The sequence below is a fragment of the Bos indicus x Bos taurus genome, chromosome X (assembly GCF_003369695.1).
Source record: "Bos indicus x Bos taurus breed Angus x Brahman F1 hybrid chromosome X, Bos_hybrid_MaternalHap_v2.0, whole genome shotgun sequence".
NCBI classification, from domain to species: Eukaryota; Metazoa; Chordata; class Mammalia; order Artiodactyla; family Bovidae; genus Bos; species Bos indicus x Bos taurus.
In genome coordinates, this window is record NC_040105.1 from 108483002 (window position 1) to 108509229 (window position 26228).

Here is a 26228-nt window from a genome sequence, read left to right on the forward strand (position 1 = left end):
GCAAGTTCCTTTGTCTCAATGGGACTCAGTTTCCCACTGTGTAAATCAAGCAGGTTAGACCAAAACATTTCAGAGTGTGATAGCTATTTTAACTCCCTCAACCCACGTGTGTTATCTGTCACACTGCCCTGGGGACTTAGGAGATCACTGAGGGGTTGTCTGTGTGTGTTGTCATTGGAACAGAGGTAAGGAATGGTATTGGGACATATGTGACACTTTTGGGGAATATGTGACATGGCCAGCTCTGCTTTGTAAGGACAGTTTGGTCACACAATATGAATTAAAATCTGGTTCAGAGTGGTTTTCTTTTATTTGCTTTGGCTTCCTATTACTGAGGCTTTGTAAAAGATAATAGGGATTAAAGAGATACGATCTTCTGCCTTTTTTATTTTAGGTTCAAAAAGGTCAATAATGAGAGATGAAGATTTTCTAGAACCCCAGGCCTCCGGGAACTTTTTAGTCCAGAGCGCATCTTAATTAAAGCGATAAATACTTCCTTGGCCTGTCAAGCCAGAGAAAGGAGAGGGCAAGCCAGGTCCTCGGAGGGGCTCAGTCCATCTCTCCATCTCTTCTTTTGTAGCTGGGATGGAGAGTCTGTTGTCCCCCAAAGACATGGTCACGTCCTAAGCCCCAGAACCTGTGGAGATGGGACCTTATTTGCAAATAGAGCCTTTGTAGTGTCATCAAGGTAAGATGCAATCTTACAGGAGTAGGGTGGCCCTCGTGCAATATGCCTGGTGTCCTTTATAAGAAGAGAGAGAGACAGACGCATTCCAGGTGGAGACACAAGCTCAAAGGGACAAGGCCCCATGATGATGCAGGCAGAAACTAGACTTATTTGTCTATAAGCCAAGGACTGCCAGTGATGCCAGAAATGGGAAAACTAGAATATGCCTTCTGGCCTCCAGAACCAGGAGAGAAGAAAGGCCTGCAGCTTAGGTCCCCTGAGTTCATGGCACCACCTGTGCTCCCAGGCTGCCTGCTGATAAAAATGGCTCCCAGCTTTGTGAAGGGATGGGTGTTGTAGTATTTTCCCTGCCTCAGGGCATTGGTGAATGACCAGTTGTTTTTTTTTTTCCCCTTGGCAACCTGAGTCCTATTTGCTCATGGAAGTCCACGGAAAACAGAAATCAGATATAGATGAGTAATATCTCCCCAGAAGGCACAGCTATCTTGATATGGTGTTTGGCCCAACCCCCACTGACTTCACCTTCTTATTTGAGAGGACCTCATGTATCATTGAAGCCAGAACTTCTTGCTATTCGTTTCTCTGCTGTTTGCTGCCATTTGCCTTTGACCTTTTCTGAAAGTATGGCCTCAGGTGGTTGGGAGGGAGCTTAGGAGCCATTTTACTTGTTTCTTGGCAGTTTCCCTGGAAAATGCTCCCTCTGGCACTGCCAAGTCTACCAGGGTGATGTGCACGGTGGAGGAATAGAAATACGAGGAAACAGGATGCAGGGACTTTGGGCCCTGTTTCCACAGGAGTCATTTGCAAATCATGAGCCAGGGTTACCCTCGTGGCTCTGCTGGTGGGGCAGAGGGGCTGGGCCATGCAGCTTGGCTGTCCCCAGGACAAATTGTTTGCACAGATGGCCCCAGCACAGATGTTCAAAGACACCTGATGTGTGAAGGCATGAATGGTGCAGTGACCCTCGGAGCCAGTGAATGAGGGCAATAACGGGCTTTCTTTCCATGGCTTTGGTTTAAAGAGGAAATCTGTGATGGCAACCCTTGTACACTGCTGGGGGGAATGGAAAAGGGTGCCATGGAAAATGGTCTGGCTGTTCCTTCAAAAAGTAAATACAAGATTACCATAGGTGGAGAACAGTGTGAGATTCCTTAAAAAACTGGAAATAGAACTGCCATACCACCCAGCAATCCCACTGCTGGGCATACACACCAAGGAAACCAGAATTGAAAGAGACACGTGTACCCCAATGTTCATTGTAGCATTATTTACAATAGCTAGGACATGGAAGCAACCTAGATGTCCATTGGCAGATGCATAGATAAGAAAGTTGTGGTACATATACACAAGAGTATTACTCAGCCATTAAAAAGAATGCATTTGAATCAGTTCTAATGAAGTGGATGAAACTGGAGCCTATTATACAGAGTGAATTAAGTAAGTCAGAAAGAAAAACACCAATACAGTATATTAACACATATATATATGGAATTTAGAAAGATGGTAATGATGACCCTATATGTGAGACAGCAAAAGAGACACAGATGTAAAGAACAGACTTTTGGACTCTGTGGGAGAAGGTGAGGATGGGATGATTTGAGAGAATAGCATTGAAACATGTATATTACCATATGTGAAATAGGTTGCCAGTCCAGGCTTGATGCATGAGACAGGGTGCTCAGGGCTGGTGCACTGGGATGACCCTGAGAGATGGGATGGGGAGGGAGGTGGGAGGAGGGTTTAGGATGGGGGATACATGTACACCCATGGCTGATTCATGTCAATGTATGGCAAAACCCACTACAGTATTGTAAAGTAATTAGCCTCCAATTAAAATAAATAAATAAATTTAAAAAAAAAGATTACCATAGGATCCAGCAATTCCACTTCCAGGTATCTACTGAAAAGCAGTGAAGACACAGGCCCAAACACATATACGTACGCCCGTGTTCACAGGTGCGCAGTTCACAGAAGTCAAAAGGTAGAAGGAACCCGCATCCATCGATGCATGCCTGGATGAAGAGAACATGGCCCAGCCCCACAATGGAGTGTTTCAGCCTTAAAAAGACAGCCACTACAACACGGCTGGACCGATAAGGCATGATGGTCAGTGAGAGAAGCCAGACACAAGGACAGACCCCATATGACTCCACTGGTATGAGGTGTCTAGAGTCGTCAGACCCTAGACAGAGAGTAGGATGGGGGGCACGGGCTGGGGGAGGAGATGTTGGTGTCTAATGGGGCAGAGTTTCCATTGGGGAAGATGGGCAGTTCTGGGGATGGCCACACACCACGTGAACATACTTAATGCTGCCAACCTGGACACTTAAAAATGGTCAAGATGCTAAATGTGATGTTATCTGTACTTTGCAGCAGTGAAAATAAAAAGACACCATCTGCATGTGTGCCAGGGTTCTGTCATTTGGGTGGTGTTCCCCACCCCACCCACCTCTGAGGATGCTAGTCTGGACATTCAGGTGAGGCCCTTCCAGGTCAAGACCATTCAAGCCTGACCACACAGAGCAGGTGAGCTGAGCACTCTCCTTCTTCCATTAGGATCAGCAAGGTGGCTGCACCCCCAGGAACCCCGCTGTTCCTGGGGCTCACCCCAGCTTGATGAAGGGGAGAACACCACCTCTCTAGCTTCAGAGGAGAATTCACCAAATAATAAATCACACACATTACCCAGAGTGAGATTGTAGGAGCGTTGCATTTTTTTTTTTTTAATATACAGAAATTTTGGTCTAGTCTTAAAATTAGGAAATTCAACTACAGACTTTAAATTATGATGCATCTGTGGTCTTCTTCATTAAGTTATTTTTGTTCATCTTTTTTAACAGGCAGATAAAAATGTAAAACAGATTTAATAACTGAACACAGTTGACCAAGCCATTCCGTATAAGATAATGCTTTAGAGAGAGGGCCTTCCCAGTGAGACAGGGCCCCCTGGTCTGAAGACGCACAGAAACGAGAGCAGCGGTCTGCACCCCACACCCCGTGGAAAGGCACCCGGGGACTAAACGGTCGCCAAGCACAGGAGGCGACTGGATAGCAGCAGTGAGGCTTGCGCTATATGTCAACCATGTGTCCTACCAGTGTGTCTACAACAGAGGATGAAAAGAAGCCCGTGAGCATAGTGTTCCGTGTGCATCTTCTTCCATTTCAACATTTACAATTTGAATTCTTGTTTAAGAACACACAGACCTGCGACAAATTGAGTTGCCCTGTTTGTTGTTGTTTAAACAAGGACATTGGAGAACAATTTACAAATGGGTAACATTCTCAATGTGCCCTTTGGAAAAAAGGGATGGCTTTAAGTTATCTGTAGCTGGCATTGTAAGTGGGATTTGCCTTTCTAACCGAAATTCCTTGGCCCAAGATATGACTACTCCTGCTCAGGGGTGACATGGTGTTATGTTAACAGTGGGGACTTGGGCGCGCTTGGGACACCACCCATCCAGACGTGCACAGACACAGGTCGAGGTCAGACCAGCCCTGGCGAGGGGCTGTGGGATGGGCCCGGGATGGGCGAACCAGCCTTGCCAGTGGTCTAGCTAATGCCTCTCCGCCCCTCAGCTCCCAGCTGTCCCCCAGCGGCTCAGCTCCCAGGCCCCAGCCACAGGCTGTGGTTGGACCCCAACCTCTTCTGTGCAAAATGGGAGACAGAAAAAGAATTCTGAAGGTAAAAGAACCACTGCTTTTTTCTGCATTTCCCTCCTGGGATATCATAAATTCGAGGAAAACGGAGGGCATGCTGGGTGCCCACACTGCCAGGAGAGGCCCCCAAGGGAACTGTCTGGGGAACCCAGGCCCAGCCCTCCACTTGAGCTCAGCCAACCACATGGCAGAGCTGACCTCCTCAGCTTCCCACCTTCTCAATTACAGCCACAGAGACGAGGTACCATCACCCCCAGGGGCTTGGCATCCCCAAGGTCACTGTAGGTGGCTGCAGACCCAAATCCATGCTCTCATGCGTCATAGTTATCTTTGAGTGAGAAGACCAGGGTCAGGAGAGTGCTTTGGCGAGGGGTGACTGAGAACTGATCCAAGTCTCTTTAGAGGCAGCTCAGAGACTTCTTGGCATTCTCCAAACCAGAGTGGGAGTCCAGCTGGAGGTGCCAATGGGGGCTGAGGTCTGCGCTGTGGCCAAGTCAGCTCCTCCTGGGTTTGGTCCCTCTCTGCTTTCTTTCTGACTCTGCATTCTGCATCAGCGGCACCTGCAGACCTGGCTCTCCTGGATTGTCCCCATGAGGTCAGGCATGTCCAGGGCCGGGCTTCGTGCTCTTGAAGTTGGAGATGCAGACAAAGAAAACCCACCCACTGGGCAGAATTCAGGACTTAGAGAATCGGAGTTGGAGCCAAAGGAAACCAAAAGCAAAACTCCCCCTTCTACCTACTGGAGGGGATCATTCTCAATAATACTTTGGTATTTTCCTTTGAAAGAACAATTTTGACTTTTTTTTTCCTCTATAGGCAGGGGTCTCAAAGTGCAAATGTTCCCAGTGTTCTGATTTGCACCTGCCTTCCTTGACCTTCCTGCTCCCAGGAACTGTGCTGGGAGGATGAGGGATGGAGGGGACTTTCGGGGGAGGAGCAGTGAAGTGGGCCCCAAGCAACCAAAAGGATATTCTTGCAGTCTAGTTCCCTGAAAAAAAAAAAAAATGACCCTGGCACAATAAATAATGAAATTTCAAAATGAAAATACTGGATAAGAGGAATGGAAATATCATGCCAATAAGTAGTTCCTTATTCTTGAGATATGCATCTGGTCCTCTGTGTGCACGCACATGTATATACGTGCACACGGGGCTAGGCACACACGCACACACAGACCAACTGCACCCATCCTGGGGAGGGGGTGCTAGGCTGGTGGGCCACCTGGGTGAGAGCATCCTTCCTGCAGAGTGGCGCTCCCCTGTTGAAACTGTTGATCCAATTGCTCTGCAGTGAGTGCTCCCCCCAAAAAATGACAAGGAGACCTCTGTCCCACCGCACGCCCCGAACAGTGAACATCTGGTGGAATGACAGTGTTCATTTAAAAAAGCTTCCATAGAAAAAGGGGGGTGTGACACACAACTCTTCTCACTCTCTGATCGCTCCTTTGTCCTCCTCCCCCTCCTAGAATGGATTGGCTTCGGGCAAGGGTGGTCAGGCATCTTCAACAGTCCTCACTGCCCGTGACCCCGCCCGTCCAAGTGTGCGTGTGTGCATGGTGCGTGTGCCCAGAGCAGTCCTGCTTAGAGGGACGTCTCCACGCTGTGGAGCGGGCTCCCGGGTCTGGAAGAAAACAGTGAAGAGGTAGCTGACTTGGTGCCGTGCGTGGTCAGGTAGACGCCGCTGTCTATGGCATTGTTATTCTGGTTGGGGGAGGGCGGCGGTGGGGCTCGCAGGCGTTCCTCGTTCTCATCCACGTCCGTGTCGTCAATCAGCGGGATGTTGTGGGTGTAGTCATTGATCAGAAACTCGGGCGTCGCCATGAAGTTATGGATGGAGGTCTTGGATTCTGGTTTCTCCAGGCCTTCGTAGAGGGAGCTACGGAACGCTTTCACCACCCGAATCTGGAGGGGGATGGGGGAGGGAAGGGAGGAGAGGGGGAGGAAGGAAGAAGGAAGGAGACCATGAGCAGCCAGCTGGCGCTGCCAGTCATGCCCACATCCATGGCAGGGGGCACTGCATGACAAACATTGGTCTTTTGGAAGAGAACGGTCGGAGCCCTCTGCCTGGGTGCGGTTACCTCCCATCATCTGACATGCATGCAGGACAAATGGTAGATATTCTGGAACTCAAGAGCAACAGATGCAGTGGACTGCTGGCTACAACGGGGGTGGGGGGGTTGGCAGGGGGATTCCAACATGGGAGCTGAGAAAGTTGACTGGGAAAAGGGAATGTGATGGGCCCTGGGCTCTCTACTTTCTCTTTCCGAATAATCTGGAACTTTCTGGCATGAGAAAAGTCCCCAGCCTCTGGGCACACGGCAGGCCTTTCTTGAGTGGGTCCCCCTCCAACTTCTCTAGGTCCTCTCTTCTGACCCCAGCTACCATGCCTCAGCAACTGCCCCTCTTTCTGGAAACTTCCATGACACTGCCCCTTTCTGGCCCTCCTACCTCACCAGTTTCTCTGTCTCCCTCTTCTCCACTCTTCCTTACTCTGTCCCAGGGTGCCTAGAGCACTGGCCTGTCCCTGTCCCTCCTCTTCCCTGTCCACACTGCCAGGCCAACCTCTTGGCCCTGGCCACAGCCCAGGGCTCATCTGGCTGAAACCAGGGGACTGCGGCTCAGGCCCCTGCCAGTCCCCCATCTGGAGGCACCCAAGATGGAAAATGGCTCCACTTTTGATTTCTACCCACCAAGCCTGTCCTTCTCGGATGCCCAGCATTTGACCAAGTCATCACTTCCTTTCACAGACCCTTTGGAGTGTGCACCTAACCCGCCCCTCTAGCCTTTCTCACCCTCCCCCTTTTCAGTCTCCAAGACACACAACTTCTTTCAGTCCCTGGAATCTGCCATATTTGCCCCATTCTCAGGTTCTCTGGCCACCCCACTGGCATCTGCAGGCCTCAGATCAGCACAAAGGTCCCCAGGAAAGAGCTTCCCACAATGCCTTGCTCCCCTGCTACCACAGCTCCAGCTGCACTCAGGCAGCCCTGAGCCTCACACCTCCTGCAGGCTTAGCCCTTCAGCTTCTTCTGACGGCCCTGCCTTCACTTCCATGCATGCTCAAGTCTCGTCGGGTCTACAAGCTGCAGAGCTGCTGCCTCTCTCTGCTCCTTCCTTAGGCCCCCAGCCTGGCCACTCTCATGCTTCTAGAAGGCAGAATGGATGGGAAACCCTAAGCTGGCCCCATGCTAACCAGCTGGCCCTGTGCTGAGATTCAGAGGCCAGACCCTCCCTATGTGAGTGAATGGACACATGTCAGTTCTAAAGCTACTTCCAAGTTCAAGGTGCTAGGGTTGGATTTTCTTGGTTTAGAGAAGGTATTGGCAACTGTGGCTCAAGAGCTAACTCTGGCCCTCAATATGGTTTTGTTAACGAAGTCTTAGTGGGGCCACGGCTACACCCATCCCTATGAGCATTTTGTCTGGCTGTGTTGGAGGGCGGAGCCGTGTAGTTTCCACAGTGACTTGGACCACAACCTAAAAGTACTTGCTCCCTGGCCCTTCATAGGACAACTTCACTGCCCCTTGGTTTTGACCATGAATCCCACTGTTAACAATGAGTCCTTTGCTACCCTCTAGTGTCTGGACCGGAGAAGGCAGTGGCACCCCACTCCAGTACTTTTGCCTAGAAAATCCCATGGACAGAGGAGCCTGGTAGGCTGCAGTCCATGAGGTCGCTAGAGTCGGACATGACTGAGCGACTTCACTTTCACTTTTCACTTTCATGCACTGGAGAAGGAAATGGCAACCCACTCCAGTGTTCTTGCCTGGAGAATCCCAGGGACGGGGAAGCCTGGTGGGCTGCCGTCTATGGGGTCGCACAGAGTCAGACACGACTGAAGCGACTTAGCAGCAGCAGCAGTGTCTGGACACCAGGGTTGGCATTGCTCAACCAGGCTCAGTGCTCCGTGATCAGTTTAAACCAGGAGAACCTCACAGTCAAGTGCCAAAAAATGAGCCACACTGCACCATCAAATTGGAATTTTCTAATTGCATATCTTAAATCCTGTGAGGATTTGCTTGGAATTTGGTGAAGACCCATCTTCTGGCTGCTAGATGGCCATCATTTGTTGTCAGCCCCTTCATTCCCCAGACTGGTTTCTGAGATGGGGCTGACACCAAAATTGAGTGTCATTTTGACCTTTTAAATGAAAAGGAACAGTTCACTTTTTGTAGCCATGGCAGATGTGGCCTCATTATTTGGGGCTTTTCTGGTGCCAGGACTGTGGGGGAACCATGGGCAGCTTCTTGGCTGCATGGTCATGCTGGAGGACTTGGTTTGGCTCTCAGCCACACCCTACAAGCCACAGAAGTGGGAGCCAGTGGCATCCTGCCACCCTCAACCCTGGTGGCCCTCGTGGTAAGTTTACTAGCAGTCATCTGGTGCCCTGGCCACCTCCTTTGCCCTCCCTTGGGCCTGGGTCATGTGATCAGGCCAGGCCTCTGCTCACTCTCACCCTCAGCTCTCCCAGACCACCCTTGCCATGGCCGTCCTCCAGGCTGTACTCAAAGACTCACTTGAATGCCTGTCAGTAGCCTTCTTTGCTGCCTGGTGCCAAAGCTTGGCACAGAGCAGCTGCTCAGTCACCAACATGAAATGCCAGGGCTGCCCGCTCAAACATGTGCCTCTGGCTCAAGTCAACCTGAGTGTGTTTACAGCTGACCGTGAGTCAGCTTCCCTCCAGCTTCTGTTTCCCTGTATCCCAATCTTGGGCTCTTAACAAATGGCTCAAGATGGGTCTTACGATGGGGTGTTTTCAGGCCACCTCCAACCAAAGGGCACAGCCAACCTCTGGGACGTGGGTTTGGTGGGAACTGGGAAGACAGAACCACCCTGGAGGCCTGGGCTCACACCCGGGGGCCTGAGGATGTCCCCATGGTGAAGTTGATGCCTCCCTGTGAAAGCCTGGTCACAGCCAAGTGGGTCCAGCACCCTGCCCTAGCTCCTCTCCTGGCCTGGGACTGTCCCAGAGGCCAGGGCAAGGCCCTCAGGTCACTTCTCCATCTCTAGAACCCCAAAGGGATGTCACTGCGCTCAAGGCTGCCAGTGTTGCCCACAGCTTACAGCCCAAGTCGATGCCATCAACACCCCCTGTACCACGACCACCTGCAGCCAGGACCCACCCTTCCTGGCACCTGCTGCCCCTGCAGCTCCTGTGGATGGCTAATAGGGCCTCTTGAACTGAAGGAGGTCCTGGAGGGACCCCCAGCTTTGCCTCTGCCGACCCTGCCCGTTGCCTTGTCTTCCCATCCAGGGGGCAGGGCTCTGGCTGAACCTTGGAGGCACCCAGCACTGCAACCCCAGAGCTGAACATCAGCATGTCTTGCGGCCCCTAGTTCTCAAACCTCTCCCCATTGAAGCCCTTCCCACCTCCATGACTGCAGCTGTGTTTCCCGGGGACCACAATCCCCAAGCCCAGAGATGCTGGGGGCCGGGCCCCTGGATCTTCCCTGGGTCCCTGGGGGTCTTCCCTGTCCCCATCCCTTTTGTCTGACACTGAGTCGGGCCCTGCCCTTGTGTCTAGCAGGTGAGGACTCCAAACATCCCAGCAGCTGCTGAGGCAGCTCTGGGTCCTACCATGGTGGCACTCACACCAGTCTGTGCAGTGTGGGACACCCCCCGCCCAAGTCCAGGTGACTGTAAGATAATTTAAAGGTGAAAGAAAGACATGAAAAGCACCAGCCAGCGAAGAGGACTCCTAGGTTAGGGCAGGTCTGGCTGGGGCTGGACGCCGTGCTGTAGTTTCTTGCCCCATCTCTCCTGAGACCCGTCACAACCCCCACCTCCTGGCATCTGAGAACTGCCATTTTTTCTCCTTCACTGCTTGGGCGTGCCGCCCGGCCATCTCCCTATCCCTCATCTAGGTTACTCTTTGCCCCTCTCTTGGTGCTTCGGTCCTTCCAGCTGTGGCTACGGAGGACCCCAGCTTCATTTGGCTCTGTTCTCTTCCGCCCCTTGCTCTCCACGCCAACCCCTGTTTCCAGGCTGGACACCGGGTCATCCAGGCCTTTTCTCCACCCACGTCCATGCATCTCCTGGGTGCTTCTAGCCATCTGTCTGGTAAGGAGACCCCATCTCTATGTCCATACTCAGGGCTCTGCCTGCTTCCTCAATTTTACCTCCCACTCCCATGTCTCCTCCCTTGTTGCCGCTCTTGACCTCCACTCTCTCTTGGCATGGAAGCCTGAGCCATGTTTTCAAACAAACACAAGTCAGACCGAGTCACACCCTCCAGTGCTCCAAACCCTTCAGTAGCCCTGTGTCCCTCAAAGGAAAAGTACTGCCAAGGCCTGCCTTGGGCCATTGTCTTCCTCTTCCTCCTTTACTTTCTGCAGCCCCCTGGCTCCTCCTCAAGTGGGACACTCTTGCCTCAGGGCCTTTGCGCTGGCTGTTCCCTGTGTCAGGAAGGCTCTTCCCCAGGGAGCCTCATGGCTCCCTTTCACCTCTTTCCATGTGTAGCTGCAATCCACCTATCTCCCTCAGCAGCCCGGTACCTCTTCTGCCTCCTTTTCTCCCCAGCACAGTTCACCTTCAAACACCTCACACATCCTATTTATTCTCTGTTTCCTGTCACTGGAACATAAGACCCCTGAGAGCAGGGGGCCCACATGGACTGGCACATGTCTCCCATCATAGCTCCCCCAACCAGCACTCTCTACCCGTGTTGCTCAGAACAGTTAGCCTGAGTGTCCCACAGGGCCATCACACCTGCCCCCTTCCCCCGCCTAGACTTTTCTTCCACCAGATCATCTCGTCAGCCTTGTGTCCTCATTTGGAACTCAGCTCACAGTCCACCCTCTAAGAGGCTGTCTCAGACAACCTTTATCCCAAACAGCGCCTGGCTGGCGGGGAAGGTGGCTCGGGGGGGCCCCGCCGTCCCTAACGTTTCTCTTGTTCTTCCTTTTGTTCTGAGGCTGGTGAGCATCTGCACTGAGTGCAAGCTTACTTCTTTATTGTCTGCCGCCCAGGGCCTACCTTCTTCTCACCCTGAGATCCTGACCCGCAGGACCACTGGGGCCACACGGAGGAGGGGTGCTTGTGTCAGACTGTGCCATGGGGGCATGCTACTGATGAATAGTTGGGGCCTGAGGAGGCAGGGTTGTGAAGGTCATGGCTGAAATTGGATGGACTGTGCTTTGGTTTTGAATTTTAATCGCTGGAGTTTGCAATGGAGGTGCTGGTGGAGGCGGGGAAGGGCCATGAAAGCAGACAGGATGGTGAAGGACTGAGGGAACACCTACCCTATTAAAAGAGAAGAAAAGGAGAGAAGAGAAAACTAAAAGCAATAACAACAGTCACAATAGAAACTGGGCCTGATGCCTTCTGTCCTGTGGGATGAACAGGCCCTGGGGGGTTGACATCCTCTCTACCCTCTGCTCCTGTCTCAGCATGAGGCTCACAGAACTCAGAATTCTTCCGGCCAACTCCTGCCCTGTCTTGCTCTACTCCCTGAAAGCCTGTGCATGATTGATGGACATGCCTGGCTCTGGACCAACTACTAATCCAGAACTTTCTGTAGGAGGAAGGAAGCTGGCAGCTTCCCTGGCATTGGGGCTTTGGACTTAGAGCAAATTCCGAGCACAGCAGCCGGGGAGAGCCATGAGGCCTCCATGAATTTCAGGTTCTCAATTCCCAAACCCTCCCCATAGGCATGAAGGTGAATCATGACTTGAAAGCAACACAAAGACATGTAAGGTAATGGAACCACAGTTGAGGGGACAGCAAGGGGAAGGTTCCCTTTCCTCAACCATGGAATTAGGAGATGTGAAAATGCAAACTCCAGAGTTGGCCCTTTCACTGAGGTACTGAATCCCAAACAAAAGACATGGATTTGCGGGTGTTGGCCAACCGAAAATGCTGGTGGCTGATGAGGTTGTAAAGATTACCCCCCATTCTGTGGGCATGTGTGTGTGCCCAGGACTGGGATAGTCCAGCCTCAGTGGCTGGCATCAGCACAACATTGCACTCAGTTGACCCAGGCATGGAGAGTCCTGGGCTTTTTGGGAGCTTGGCCTTGCCTCTCACCCCAGCCATCTCCAGCTTCAGGATCTCAACTAAGTCTCTTGAGCTGTCTCAGCCCTGGCTCCCAGCCCCTGCAGTTGGCCTGGAAGTGCCTACTGGGAAGGGCTCCAGAGCAGGGCTTCCAGGGTCGGCCTGAGGCTTTTGGCTGGTGTGTGCTTTTGGAATTGTCTGCAAGGTCCTTCCACATGGTAGGGCCCCTACCTGCATGAAGGCTTGGGCAGGGTTGATACTGTTCCTAGTGTGGAGACAGTGTGCACACTGTCAAAGAGACAACTGCAAATGCCAATACACTCTTCCCAGAAACCCACACGGGCAGAGTTGGCTCGAAACCAATGGATTTCCTGAGAAGGAAGCAAACTCCAGCAAATGAGACAGCTTTCACTTGCAAGACTCTTTCCTCCATCCTCCATGGGGCTGCCTTAACTACTGCTCTGTGAGTGTGTGAGGAGCACACTCCCTGCTCTCCAGAAGGGCATGTCCATGGAAGACCCAAGGCCCCACCTAGCTGGGCTTTGCCAAGTTGGATGGAATGTTTTCATGTTGCAAAAGCCAATCAAAACAAAACAACTGCCATGATATGTTTCTGGCACAGTTGATCAGAACAAAACCACCCTGAGGGAGTTCTTCTGGCCACATCTGACCAAAATCACAAGCTGCCCCTGCGGCAGTAAACATTGGAGTATAGACGGCTGGGCTGATGTGAACGGGCTTTGGATGTGTGGCTGGGGAGGGCCTGGGGTGTGTCTGTGTGTCCCCCCTCACACCTGGGGGCAACCACCTGGCACCCTGGGCTTGCTGCTTATAAGTAAACCTGAGTGAACAGACACTCCCTGTCTGGCTCCACCTTGGGCATCCTGACAGCCAGCATTATTGTGTGAGAGTGTAATCAGGGCAGGAATGGGGGTGACTGACACACTAACAGAGGATAGGATTTCACACCCCTTTCATTTCCAAAAGACTGAAGGTGGTTAGTAAAGGATGAATTTCCCTAAGCCACTCATATGGGAGGCCTCAAGGCCAAGCATGGCTGAGGTCCTGTGAAATGAGGTGGCAGGCCAAGAATGAAATGGCTGTGGTGGGGCAGCCACTGAGCCAGGCAGGAGAAATGGCTGAGTGAGCAAGGAGGAGGCAGCTAAGGCCATTGTGGAGCTGGGAGGTCATTGCCTGTTGACCAGGGATGTGGGGACCGAGTTAGGACTCCTGAATTCAGGAGCAGCAAAGACCCGCAAGCACATATGGGCATGGGAAGCCCAGCTCAGGGGGATGTCAGAGGTTGACTAGGAAGTGTGGGTGGCTGTGAATGTGGGCACGTTGAGCCCCAAGGATCACTGCATCTCTAGCCTCCCCCCAAACATCTTTTGGAAGGATTCTCCTCCCCTTCAGATTCTGAGGACATTCTCTGGCCACTTCTTCCATTGATGTTACATGCTGGGACCTGCGTTGGGTAATCTGTGTCAAGTTTCATTCTGGCCTTCAGAATCCTCGTCCACACCCTGGACTGGGCCTTCCACCTAGACAGCCCGAGGTTCTCCATAGAAGTGACACTGGGCTGAGACTGGCTGTGGTGCTCAGGACGAGGCGCGGCCTGGCCAAGTGGTGGGCAAGGAGGACAGGAGCCTTCCTGAAAGAGCCAGGTTTTCCCGAGGAAACCTTGTGCCCCGTGACCACTGGTAAGTTCTGAGAGAGAGACTGAAGGCCTGGGGCTGTCCTCTGCTCCACCAGGCCTTCCCCTGATTTGCATGATGTGGGTGCCAGGCTTGGTGATTTCTCAGGGTCTTTGAAGCTCAGACTGGGAACCAGTTTAGAGTTCCAAGCCAACCTGCCACGCGGTGATGGTGGGAGGAAGCAGTTTTGGTGGGCAGTATCTGGAATCTGGAATGTCCCCTGGTGTCACCTGGTCCTCCATCCAGCATCTTCCTCTGCAGAGGGGTCCTTTCCGAGGTGCTGTGCCTTTGAGGCCGCCCCTTGTGAATCAGAACATCAGAGCCCTCCGCAGGCCGAAGGCACTCATCTCCCAGTGGCACAAGGTGTGGAAGGGACAGCAAACCTTCTTCTGGCCAGGAGCTACTTGGGTCCCTGTAGAGTGGCTCCTACTCTACACTGCTGGGCTCCCGGCAGTGGGAAGGGGGCTGTGGCACATGGTCGCAGAAAGAAGGAAGGCACTAGGAGCCAAGGAAGACACAGGAGAGACACTGCCCCAAGGGAGGAAGCTGGAGGCACCCAGACAGACAGGCAGATGGACAGACAGACAGACAGAAAGCACAGAGAGAGATGGCAAAGGAACACGTGGAGGAAGTGGGGCAGGGGGAGGGCAGCAGCTGCCCAGTGGGCCCTGGCCAAGCCTCCTGTAAGTCTCTCTGGGTGGAGTGGTGGCAACTCCCCTGTGTGATGAGGCTGGAGCTTTCCAGCTCACCCATGATGGCCAACAGCCAGTACTTGTGGCTCAGGTGGGTGTCTCAGTGAGCATTCAAGGTAGCCGGATGTGTAGCCTGTGGGATGGAGAATGCATTTGTGTGTGTGTGTGCGTTCACATGTGTGACATTTCCAAAGGGGACAAGGTGAACCCCAGTGGGGACCAGTGCAACCCACATCCCTTCCTTAAAGGGCAGAGTGGCCTGAAACAATAGCTTAAGCAAGAGGAGGGACGCCCTCCACTCGGGACCTCTCACCAGTTCCTAAAAAAAAAAAAAAAAGAAGAAGAAGAAGAAGAAGAAAACAAACAAACAAACAAACCAAAAAACCATAAAAAAACTACAAGACAAAGGAAAAAAAGGAAAAGAGAAGAAATCAAGGTAAAAGAAAATCCCAGAGTCTGGTGGGAAAAGCATAGTTAACGACTCCTGTCTGTGGGGAGTGGTGTGTTCTCAGAGTGAGAGCTGCCAGGTCCCACTGGAAGGAAAGGAAAGAGGCTCATATCTGAAGGTTCACTGTTTTGTTTTTGAAAACATCAAGTTTGTTATGAGAAGTAGGTGACCCTGGGTGGCGGGGGGTGCACATGGTTCCTTGCATTGTCATTCGGGGGACCATGGGGTAGTGGATTCAATGGTCCAATGGCTTTCCTTTTGTCTTTGTAAAGAAATGTGAGCAAATGTGGAAGTTTCTACCTCTTTAGGACCGCCCCTGGGTTCCTTTCTAAATGTGATGACATGGCGGGAAGTTTTCAGTGGAACGTATAGCAAGGAATCAATGTCTCCCAACTTCTCGAAGGAAGGAGGACAGAGAGTATGGACCAGATCAGGTTAAGACCTTCCAATCCTGAAGCCTGCTTGGAAAGAGCAAAGATGCATTGGGGACAAATGGAAATGTGGCCGAGGGTGGATTTGGGGCATGAGGAGGGCTCCTGGGGACACCTCTAATGCCTGGTGGCTCAGGTCTACTGCCTTGGGAAACCACCTCAAGGAGAGTTCTGGAAGCTGTTTCTTTAGTCCCCAGTTGGTGGGCTGAGTTCTTCCACTGCGAAAGATGCTGCAAAGGCTTCTCCTTCGAGTCCCGGAGATGGCCCTGAGCCCACACGCCAACCTTGTTCTGCCCCGCAGAACACTGACCAAGTGCCCACCAAGTCCCCAACGCCACTAGAATACGGCCCAAGTTCGTGAAGAACCATCAGCAAAGGCAGACCAGTTCAAGAAAAGAAAACCAATGACAGAAGGAGCACTAAACAAAAATAAAATAAAATAAACCAAACAGAGAAAAGAACGAAGGTCCAGCAGTGCCATGGATTCAGTACATTTCATAAGAGGCTATGGCTTTGGAGCGACACACCATCTGGTGGGAAGGACTGAACGGGGCAATAAAGAAAGAACGGAAAAGCCACGGTGCGCGGAGGATGCAAGACTGGAAAAAAAAGAGAAGGAAGAGTTGGAGGCTTTTTCCTCCCCAGAGATGCCATTTATGAGAGAAAAGGGGACTCAAGACTCACTCCCAGCGGCACTGGTGGGATTGGCAGCAGAGAGAATTACGTGAGTAGGGGTAGAAAGATTGGTTACGTCATGGAGCTGGCTGAGGACCGAGGACCGCCGGCGCACAGCACCCTGAAATGAACCGCTTCTCTTGAAGGTACTCACTACCTCCATCTGTGGGAGAGAAAATGAGATAAAGGTTGGCTTGCACTGTGGTCCTGGGGACCGCACGGGGGTGGGGCTAGGTGGGGACGGGGACCATGCTGGGCGCATATCGTGACAGCAAAGCCTCATGGGGGTCGCCGCGGTGCTTCCGATGGGACCGTGGCCAAGGCCCTCGGCCTCTGCGTCATCCATCAAGAGACGGTTTGCTGAGCGAATGATTTGGGCTCAGAAGACTTGGGGCGCTCGGGGATTAGTGATGGATCGGGTGCACCACAAATGATTTTAGGGAGAGCCATTTGCATTCACGATATGCTCATTGCAAGCCACTCGTCAATAAATACCTGTGTCTGGCAATACTTTGTTATCCTAGGTCAGTAGTGCTCAACTTTTTTGCTGCCCCAACACACCTGAGGGATGTGACATGCTCCCATTAGGAACAAGGTCGTGAATGGTGGGGACAGCTGCCCTTCCCCACCCGTTCTTGCTTACATGGCTCTAACCTGGCATCACTCTGCTCCTGTGGCTCGTCCAAGTGACTGAGGGGTATTCAGAGGGAAATCTCAATGGAAGAATGGATTTTACAAGAGGGGGAGGGGTTTTCTCAAAGCCCCCGCTTTGTCTTATCAGAATGCTTACCCACAGAGCCACAGGAAGGGCGGGAGGAAAATGGAGAGCTAGGTCTGGGGAGCAAAGATGGCTTTGGCTTTGGCCCTCACCCTTTAAGCTTCCAGGGAGCCTTTGGGAAAGAAGTGCCATGGGGGTGAACTTGCCAGAGACACAGTGTCTTCAGATTTCCCGACCCTGCCTTTGGCTGGCGGTGGGGTAGGGGGTGGGGGTGGGTGGGGGGGGCTGGGGGGTGGAGCAAAGCCAGGCATGGGTTTCCAGGTAACTGTGGGTGGGTGGGCACTATGAATGTCCTGCCATCAGAAATCTGTGTGTATAAATTCTGGGACGCCAGCCTGCTGTGACACACTTGGAGTGCTTCTTAGGGAATGACCTCTTGGGTGGGCTATGTGTGTCTGTGTGTGTGTGTGTGTGTGTGTTTACGGAATTTTTTGGAGTTAGAAGGTAGGTCCAATTTCTAGAAAGTGCCTATCTAGAACTATTTCTAGAGAGTTCACTGGATGATGTGAGCAGTATGCATTTTTGGAGCCCAGAGCACACTGGCTGCCTGCTCTGGGCCCGAGGTCATGGCCCCTGCTCCCAAGCTCCCAGGTGGCTACGTGGTAGCCACCAGGGTCCGTGGTGTGTCTGACACACGTCCAGCCTCTAGGAAGAAGGCAGCTTGAGTGCTCGGACTCCCTCCATCCCAACCACAATGAAGACGTCCATCATTTCAACCCTTGGATGCACTGTGAGACAGACTTATTGTTGTGTGCCCACTGCTGAGTGCCCATAGGGCTGGCACAGTGCTGAGCTCCTCAACACACTGAAGGAAGATGACCCATGCCATGATGTTGCCATCTCTTTCTATTTCTTCCCTAGGTTGAGATGTTTCTAAGGCTACAGAGATAAGTCTGTCTCAAGAGGGGACTCTTACTGTGGAAAAGGCAACAAAGGAAGGAAAAAATGCCTTTCCTGTCTCGGATTGGGCCTCTCCAGGTGGTGTCCCGATGGGATGATGGTATCAGTCAAAATACCACATCATTTCCCCTCGCCCCCACCCCATCCCAGAAGCCCCCACACTGGGCCAGGAACAAGGCACAGTCACTGCTGAAGCTTCTCTTTGCTTTATAATGGAATGCAAAATAGACCATGTCGTGAGTGCTTTGAAAAGCTCCAAGTCCTTAGATTTGAGGACTCATTCTGGAATGAGGGCTTCCCTGGTAGCTCAGCTGGTAAAGAATCCACCAGCAATGTAGGAGACCCCAGTTCAATTCCTGGGTCAGGAAGATGCCCTGGAGAAGGGGTAGGCTACCCACTCCAGTATTCTTGGGCTTCCCTGGTGGCTCAAATGGTAAAGAATCTGCCTGAGATATGGGAGACCTGGGTTTGATTCCTGGATCAGGAAGATCCCCTGGAGAAGGGAATGGCTACCCACTCCAGTATTCTTGCCTAGAGGATTCCATGGTCAGAGGAGCCTGGTGGGTTACAGTCCATAGGGTCGCAAAGAGTCAGACATGACTGAGTGACTAAGCACAGCGCTGCACATTCTCAAATGATGTCCTGCCTGGCTGGTGCGCTGTCATGATGGGTGGGCAGCAGGTTAGGAAAGGCCTCCATTTAGCAACATAAAAAGTTGTGGTGGCCTCTGAAATCTTGGGAGCAATTCTGTATTTTGCAAAAGTCATAAATCTAAGGCTGGTTCCCTAGACAATGGTTCTCTTGGCTTGGGGTGTATACAACCTAAGGGACTTTAATTTTCCTGGGCTTTATTTTCTCGGTTCAAGTAGGTATTTTGAGTAAAAAAGAACTTTTAAAAAGTGAGCTACAGTAACGTTGGTTCAGCATTCTCGAGAAGCATGGAGGATTCAATGTGACCAAGTCCAGGGGAGGGAGACTTGAGTGACCTTAGGTAGGTCCCTTCTCTCTGGGCCCCATTTCCTTGTGTGGAAAGCAGGGGTCAGAAGTGTCAGACTCTGTCTGAGGGGACACAGCTAGCTGGGGCACCAGGGACCTCCACCCAGACACCTCAGATGGGGGCAGGGCTGCTGTCTTCAGCTCACTGATGGGATTAAATAGGCTCTGCTGCACAACCTGCCTGGCATGACACCCCAGAGCCAGTCGGAGCCGGGACAGGGTGGGTAGAGGCTCACAGATGAGCAGCAGGAGGCCACAGAGGAGAGCTAGACAGCTGGCATCAGAGGCTCTTCCCATTCTACTGGGCACTCTCTGTTCTGGCTGGGCCGAAGACATCCTTCTCTGGCCATGCTGGTGCTTGGGATGCCAGGAGGCATGAGCCAGAGGCTGGGAGAAGCCCCTTGGGACCCCAGGGAGCTCCTTCACATGGTGCTCTTTGGTGCCCCCTCACCCAGCCCTATAGGATCCCAGGCTCTGGGTGACCCGGGATCCTGCAGCTTTGGAAAGTCCCCCGGGGCATCCTGCCCACCTCTGATGCCAAGTGTAGGCACAGCTGCCCTGAGTGTGTATGCCCTGGTGGCAGCAGGGAGTGGACTCTGAGAAGGCTTCATGGGATGAGGAGCTAAGGGGGCCTGGGACCCAGACAGCAGCCAGCATGGAGGCATAGTAGCATGGGGGAGCAGAGAGGGAAGTCTGGAAAGGCAGCAGGGGTTCTCGGGGCACAGGGCGCATGGGTTAGGAGAGAGCCTGAGAGCTTCTGGCCGGTGCTCGGGGAGGAGAGAGGGGCGCCTGGAGGCTAGGACCCCAAGGTCTGTGCGGGAGCAGCCAGTGAGCTGTGCACACCAGGAGGGCACTTTGGGATGAATCCATGGTGATGGGTGAGATGCTGCAGGCAGATGCCAGTGAGAGCCGTGGGCTGAGGTCCCCACCCAGGCCAAGGGGCCCACGGCGGGAAGTTGCCTAAACGGGGGCTGGGCAGTGTTCTTCCCTCCCGTGGGTCTCTAGGGGAAGAAGCAGTTGGAGCTGGCTCAGGGCAGTTGGGGCTGGGGGTCCGGTACAGAGCGTGGAGAAACGCACAGGAGAAGCAGGGAGTAGTAAGTGTCACAGACTGGCTAGGTTGACAAAGAGCTTCAGGGGTCCAGGGTGGACACAGGAAACCGAAATCCAGGCAGAGACACGGGTGATTAGGCCCGGAGGAGGCAGGTGGTGGCTGGTCTGTGGATGCAATGGCCATGCACCCAAGTGTTCAGGGACACAGGAAAAGGGCTGGGGGCAGCTCCAGGTTCTTGGCTTGTGCAGAAGTGATGCAGCCATCCATCAGCGGCTGGGGGGCTGTGAGGAGGTGGGCTCGGGGTGGTGGGGCCTGTGGTCTGGGCTGAGCAGAGCCCCAGCCCAGGGCTGCTGGGTATCTGGCCAGAAAGAGGAGGAGGTGGTTGCCATCTGGAGGCTGCGCAAGGAGGGCCAGGCTGTGGGGAATGGGCGCCTCCCCGCTCCACCCCGCCCCAGGGCCTGTGGGATTTCCAGCAGCTGGGGTCACAGCCAAGAGGCGGGGGCAGACCAAGATCTCAACAGTGGGTGGGAGTGACAGGCAAGGAAGAGGGAGAGGGGACAGGAAGTTGCCAGGAGAGCAGGGCGGACTGCACTTCCGGAAAGGCGCTGGGAGGCAGCAGGAGGAATGGAGGGATGGCCCAGCTCGGGAGCCAGGAGGACGTCTCGCAGACCTTGGTGAGGACTGATGTCAGGCCATGATGAAATCACCAGGGAGTGCCAGGGAAGGACCCGGAGACACAGCAAGTATGGAACATTCTGGCAAGAAGGCTGGCCGGGAAGAGGTGGGGGCAGGAAGTGAGGGTGGCTCTGTCAGGCGGGCTCTCATGAAGCCTTCGCAAGTGCCCCCAGCAGGGTGCTCATCACGACTGTCTGACTTTCTAGAGGACAGCCGCTGATGGCCTAGACCTTGACCAGCACTGACATTTGGAGATTGGGATGAACAGAATGGATCACCTTGGTGGCCAGAGTGTGCATCCCAATGAAGTCTTTCCCTAGAATTCACAATATAACCCAATAAATGGCGAGTTCATCAAAGGCTATTTGAAGTGGGTGTCTGCCTCGGCCTCAGAAGGTCCCTTTCCCGTTACCTGGGACCACCCCCAGGAAATAAAACAAGTCCCAGTAGCTATTCGAATAGCAGGTGACCTGTGCCTTCACCTCTCCAAGACACAGCTCTTGGTCACAGCAAACAGTCTTAGCTGCCACCTGCACCCACTCTGGGGAGGCCACCTGGGCTCTGAGGGGGTGTCAGGGAGAGGCCTTCTCACTGACATTCCGTCGCTGGGCACTCCAAGAAACTGCCCTTGTGCTCATGGCGACCAGACCCCAGGGCCGCCCTATTGGTCTCAGGCTCATCTCACCCGTTCTCTACCTCTGGCTTGCTGGCCCCTGTCTCGAGGCGTGAGAGCCGGACTGGCCAAGCCTCCCAGTGGCTTACCTGTGTCTGGATCCGGTTGAGGCCCCGGAACCAGAGGATCTGGCCTCTGCGGAGCTCCCTCTCGGCGTGGTCAATCTCTTCTTCTCCTTCAGCCAGCTCCTCGTCAGTCATCTCATCCTTCCCGGGCCCATGTCCTGCTTCCTTCAGGCACTTAAGCTGGCTGGTGGGGATGGTTGCGATGACCTGGATTGCCGGAGGTGAGGGACAGCAGGCAGAAGTGACTGTCAGAAGTGGGAGGGCCGCTGGGTCCGGAAAGGAACCCACACTGGCCCTCCCTCAGACCCAGGCCAAGGCCGCTCCCCCCGCCTGCTCTGCACCATTCTTGGCTACTTTCTCAAGGCTTCCTCCCAGTGAGGGGGCAGTGTGTGCCCAGAGGAGCAATGCATGTCACCTTTCCACACAGTATGTGACATAAGGGACTCACCTTACCAGACCAAGGTCTGGCTCTGGCCTGGCTCCTAGGAGGAGACCTTTAGGGCCCTGCCTGATGAGTGGGTCTTGGTTTGCCAGCGGCTGAGGGCCGGTGGTCTATGCCACTGGAAATCTTGAGGCCGGTGGTCTATGCCACTGGAAATCATGGAAATGCTGGAAATCACGGCAGTGTGATTTCTGGCAGGGGCCTGGACCTCATATACCAGCTTGACCTCTGGGGCCCAGAGATCAAGAAAATGAGGTGAGCCACATGGGTGCTCCAGGCCTCCAGGAGTGACTCCCCCTCAAGTCCCCAGACGGCACTGCTCAGGGGAACTTCCCTGGTGATGGTATCCTTGCATATTGTCACATGTGGCTCTTAGGAGAAATCGTGCTGCTGACAGTCCTGTGGTGGGGACCTAGAAGCCTATTCCCGCTCCCTCCTGGATCTGCCCTATGTAAGCTTGATCTTGAATGTCCAACCTCCAGACAGTAACATCTGACGTTGAAGCTGCTCGGTCTATGATACTTTGATGTGGTGGCCTGAGGTGGCCTGAGACACAGGATAAAGTACATACTGGACTCAGCCTCCTACACCAATGTTCTAGAACTCTGGAGAAATATCCTTAGGGTCCTCTTGTGTTCCCAGGGCCTGATCTGGCCCCTCCTGGCCTCTGCCCAGCCCCAGTACCCAAGCCCTTTCTTCCTAATGTAACCTTTGGCACTAGGAACTAGCTTTAGCTGCAGCCACAGAGCCAGAAGTGTGAGACTTGCCCGCTGTCAGCTCAGAGGATTTCCTCATTTCCCTTGAGATGTTCTCTTGTCCTCTTGAAGGTTCACAGAGGTATTGTGTAGCTTCAAATATGTGAGCATCTTCCAAGTTACCCAATTCTAAAGCACAATTTTCAACTCCTACTGTGGAAAAGGGAGTGGCAGGTGGTTTTACCAGGGTCTGTCACATCCCGGCCATGCTCGTTTGCATGCTCTCCACTGATACTGTCACTTGTGGCTTTGCACCTAGGTCATGGCCTGTCCCAGAGGCAAGACAGGAGCCCCTGGGCTGTCTGCACTTACTCAGACAATTGGGAAGGGAGCACAGGGCTGGAAAAGTGGCAGAGGCAGATGCTTACCTGTCCCCAGACCAGTTCCCCAACACCGACAAACAGGCACCAGAGCCACTGCTCCGTGGACAGTGGGGAACAGCTGAAGGGCTTTCCACCGAACTGGACGATGACAATCTGTGGGAGAGGGGTGGGCAAGAGGTGGGTCCAGCCAGCACCTCTAGCCCTCGGGTCACCCCTGCCTGTGGGCCCAGCTCAGGGAGTCAGAGGGCCTCCTGATTCACCCAGATAGACAGGCCATTCATGGGAGAATTCCTTTCTCCAGGCTCCTTCCCTTCATCTCCCCCTCAGCCAGTGCTTAAAAAAAAGCTTCCCAGACCAGCTGACCACAGGCTGTGGGTGTCGTGCCAGTTGGGCTCAGGGCCTTGCTTATTGCCAGGAGCCTGCTGACCCTGGTGCCCTGGACCATCCTCTTTCCAGCATGCAGGTGTGGCTTGGCTGTGCTAGCCAAGTCCCCAGCTTCTGTGGACATGGTGTCTGAATGTGCTAGGTGCTGGACACTCCAATGGGCCTCCTTCAGCCTCATCACTGCTCCATGGGAGGTGGCCTCTTCCCAAGGGCGAGCTTTCCAACTCCAGACCAACTGGTCCTGAGCTTGCACTCCAACTCCCTCTGTACCTGGACTCTCACCCTCCAGGCCAGTGTCCTCCTGCTTTAACTACCCAGGGCCAGGTCTTAGACCATGAGGTAGACAGCCATACACCCCAGAGCCCAGAAATTATTCATACCATCAGACCCTCAGCCTGCTCCCCCAACGTCATAGGTCCTGCCTCCGTTCCCCACTCTCCCTCTGCCTCCCGAGAAGCCTGGGTGCTTCCCCAGGTGTTCCCATGGTGTGGCAGGCCTTCCTCTGAAAACTGCAAGAAAAAAAAAACTGGCCTATTGGCCTCACTCTGCCTCACATTTTCTATCAGTATGCCCTGATTTTGAATGCTCAGCACCTCCTGGAGAGCTGAGTGACCAGCCTGGCACAGGGAGAATCACCACAGGAAACTTCTGGAGCTAGGGTGGCCTCTTGCCAAGGAATCGAGTGCTAGATATGGGAGTGGCAAACCTGTGAGAAAACCTGTGAGGTCAGCTCTGTGGAAGATCCACTGAAACCCTCTGGAACTAAACAGGTGAGCCTGGGGCCTGGCCAGGGCTTTTGAAGATGAAGATGCTCAGAGGGCTGGGCATTGGGGAATGTGGGCAGGAGGGGAAGAGAAGCCAAGGCTGGTGTGGAGAGTGGGGTGATGGTCCCCTCTCCCCCACCTTTTCCAACAGTGGAGCCGCCCATCCTACCTGGATAGCAAAGGTTCCTAGCACGATGGTGCAGAAGATGGGGTTGCTGAAGATGCCATGGAACACATTGCGCTCGCCATGGATCTTGCGGGCATTGATCTCGTTGAAGAGCTGCATCATGACGAAGGTGTTGAAGATGATGGTGTAGTGCTCAGAGGGTGGCGAGTGCAGGGGAGCGTTCCGTCCACTGTCAATGTCAAAGAAGAGCTCCCCTGCAAGCCCAGGGCCACATGAGGAGAGCTGGACCCAGGTGGGTGATACCTCCCACCGGGTGATACAGGGGAAGTCATGAGTCCCCTAGCACCCCTGGGCTAATCCACATTAGGTCACAGCAAAGGCCGGATCCTGACCACGGGGGCTGTCACCCAGGATAGGAGTGTCCCCAGGACATGAGTGAAGACAATGAAACCCATTTGCACATTGACTTGAGCTAGGGAAGGAATGGGAACTGAAGTCTCAGGGCAGGCCTGACCCTCCTCTGCCCTGCCTGTCCTGTCACAAGGACCAACCTTGGCTTAGTCATGAACAGCTTTTGCTCCCAAGATTGCACAGAAAGGTTCCATGAGAGTATCCCCAGAGGCTGTCTTTTGGTGCCCCCAAAAGACGTTTTGCGTGAGTATTACCCTCGGCCAGCACCATCACCACACTGAGCTTCAAGTCTGCTCCCAGGAATGTGTGCTGAAAGCCAAGCCACCAAGGGTCACCTGACCCCTGATGTCAGGCAGAGAGGCCACAAACAGAGGAAGTGACGATCCCACTCCATGTAAATAAAAGAATCGCATAAAAGTTGCTGATGCCAGACACAGAAGAAAACTCCCAGGACAGCAGTGAAGTGAAGACTGAGAGGTCCTCACTGGAAATCAGATTCCCAAGTACCTGTCCCTTCCACTGCTACACAGGGCCAGAACTTATGTGGCTCTGGATCAACCTACCGACAAAGAGCAGGGTGAAGATGATGGTGAGCTGGTAGACGGCATGGCCCAGGATGTTCTTCATCATGGTCCGTGAGATCAGGGGCTTGTCCCGGCCGTATGGCTTCCGCAGCAGCAGCGACTCAGTGGGTGGCTCTGTTGCCAGAGCCAGAGAGGCGAATGTGTCCATGATCAAATTCACCCACAACATCTGCACGGCTTTGAGAGGAGAGTCCTGTGGAGAGCAGCCAGTCACCCCAACATGGGCCTGGAACCCTCACTGGCCCCCCCACACCCTGGGAAGAAACTCAGGCAGGAGTCAATGTCACTGGCCCTGGGAAGAAACTCAGCTAGGGGTCAATGTCACTGGAATTTAATTCAAGTGAAATTGCAACAAATCCAGCCTTCCCGTAACATTCTGACATTTCTATCCCTATGTTTCCTTAAGGTGAGCAGAGAGTTTTCACTGGCTCTCAGATTGCTGCTCTTAAAATGTTGTTAGTCTCACTTCTCTCACCTGCTGGCATTGATGTAGAAGATGTGGTCCCAATTGTTAGCAGGAGGTTGCCACCCCCTTGTCAGTTGTCCCAGACCATAAAAGAGCATGATGGATGGGTGCTCTCCTGTGCTCCCATGCCCATGGGCCAGGAAGAGGTAGAAACTGCACTGGGCCTTCCTCCTCATCACTTCTGACTTCTTGGTTAAAAATGAGCCTCACAGAAGATAGACACCAAGGACATCCTGTAGGAGTCCATTCCTATGAAACTTCCAGAACCGACAGATCCATGGAAACAGAAAGCAAATGGGTGGGTGCCAGGGGTGGGGGGAGAGGAGAGTGGAGTGTGGCTGTTTAGTGGGCACAGGTAGAGGTAACGGTTGCATAAGATGGAGACAGCATCAAAAACCACTGAGTTGTACACTTTGGTTCAAACGGCTATTATGGTACAGAGGGTGTCATGAGGATTTTATCTCAATTAAAAAATACCTTTGAAAGAGAGACAAATTCTGAATACTCACTAATGGGGAGAATTGGATGACAGAAAAAGGGGAAGAGGCTCCTGCAGAG

At 53.3% G+C, this 26228-nt stretch overlaps 1 protein-coding gene and 1 long non-coding RNA gene across 11 annotated transcripts in view; one reads left to right on the top strand and one right to left on the bottom strand.

The window, feature by feature from the left end:
• Nucleotides 1–3379: 3379 nt before the first annotated feature.
• ATP2B3 (ATPase plasma membrane Ca2+ transporting 3) overlaps nt 3380–26228 on the bottom strand; it is a 61705-nt gene continuing 38856 nt past the window's right edge. For 3 of the 10 annotated variants that reach the window (XM_027533221.1, XM_027533220.1, XM_027533228.1), the window contains 6 exons: nt 25184–25397; nt 24252–24463; nt 22980–23087; nt 21439–21621; nt 16353–16439; nt 3380–6246 (listed from right to left, as the gene is read on the bottom strand). In XM_027533221.1, coding sequence (XP_027389022.1) covers nt 5926–6246; nt 16353–16439; nt 21439–21621; nt 22980–23087; nt 24252–24463; nt 25184–25397 — 1125 coding nt within the window. In that variant the 3' untranslated portion in view covers nt 3380–5925. Of the gene's footprint in view, nt 6247–16015; nt 16440–16771; nt 16838–18514; nt 20769–21438; nt 21622–22979; nt 23088–24251; nt 24464–25183; nt 25398–26228 lie in introns of those variants that run through there. The other 7 variants (XM_027533227.1, XM_027533225.1, XM_027533224.1 and 4 more) reach the window with 5 other exon arrangements.
• Nucleotides 20608–21035, top strand: LOC113886774. Its single transcript, XR_003509552.1, has 2 exons — nt 20608–20744; nt 20883–21035. It is a non-coding gene; the product is annotated as an uncharacterized LOC113886774 (long non-coding RNA).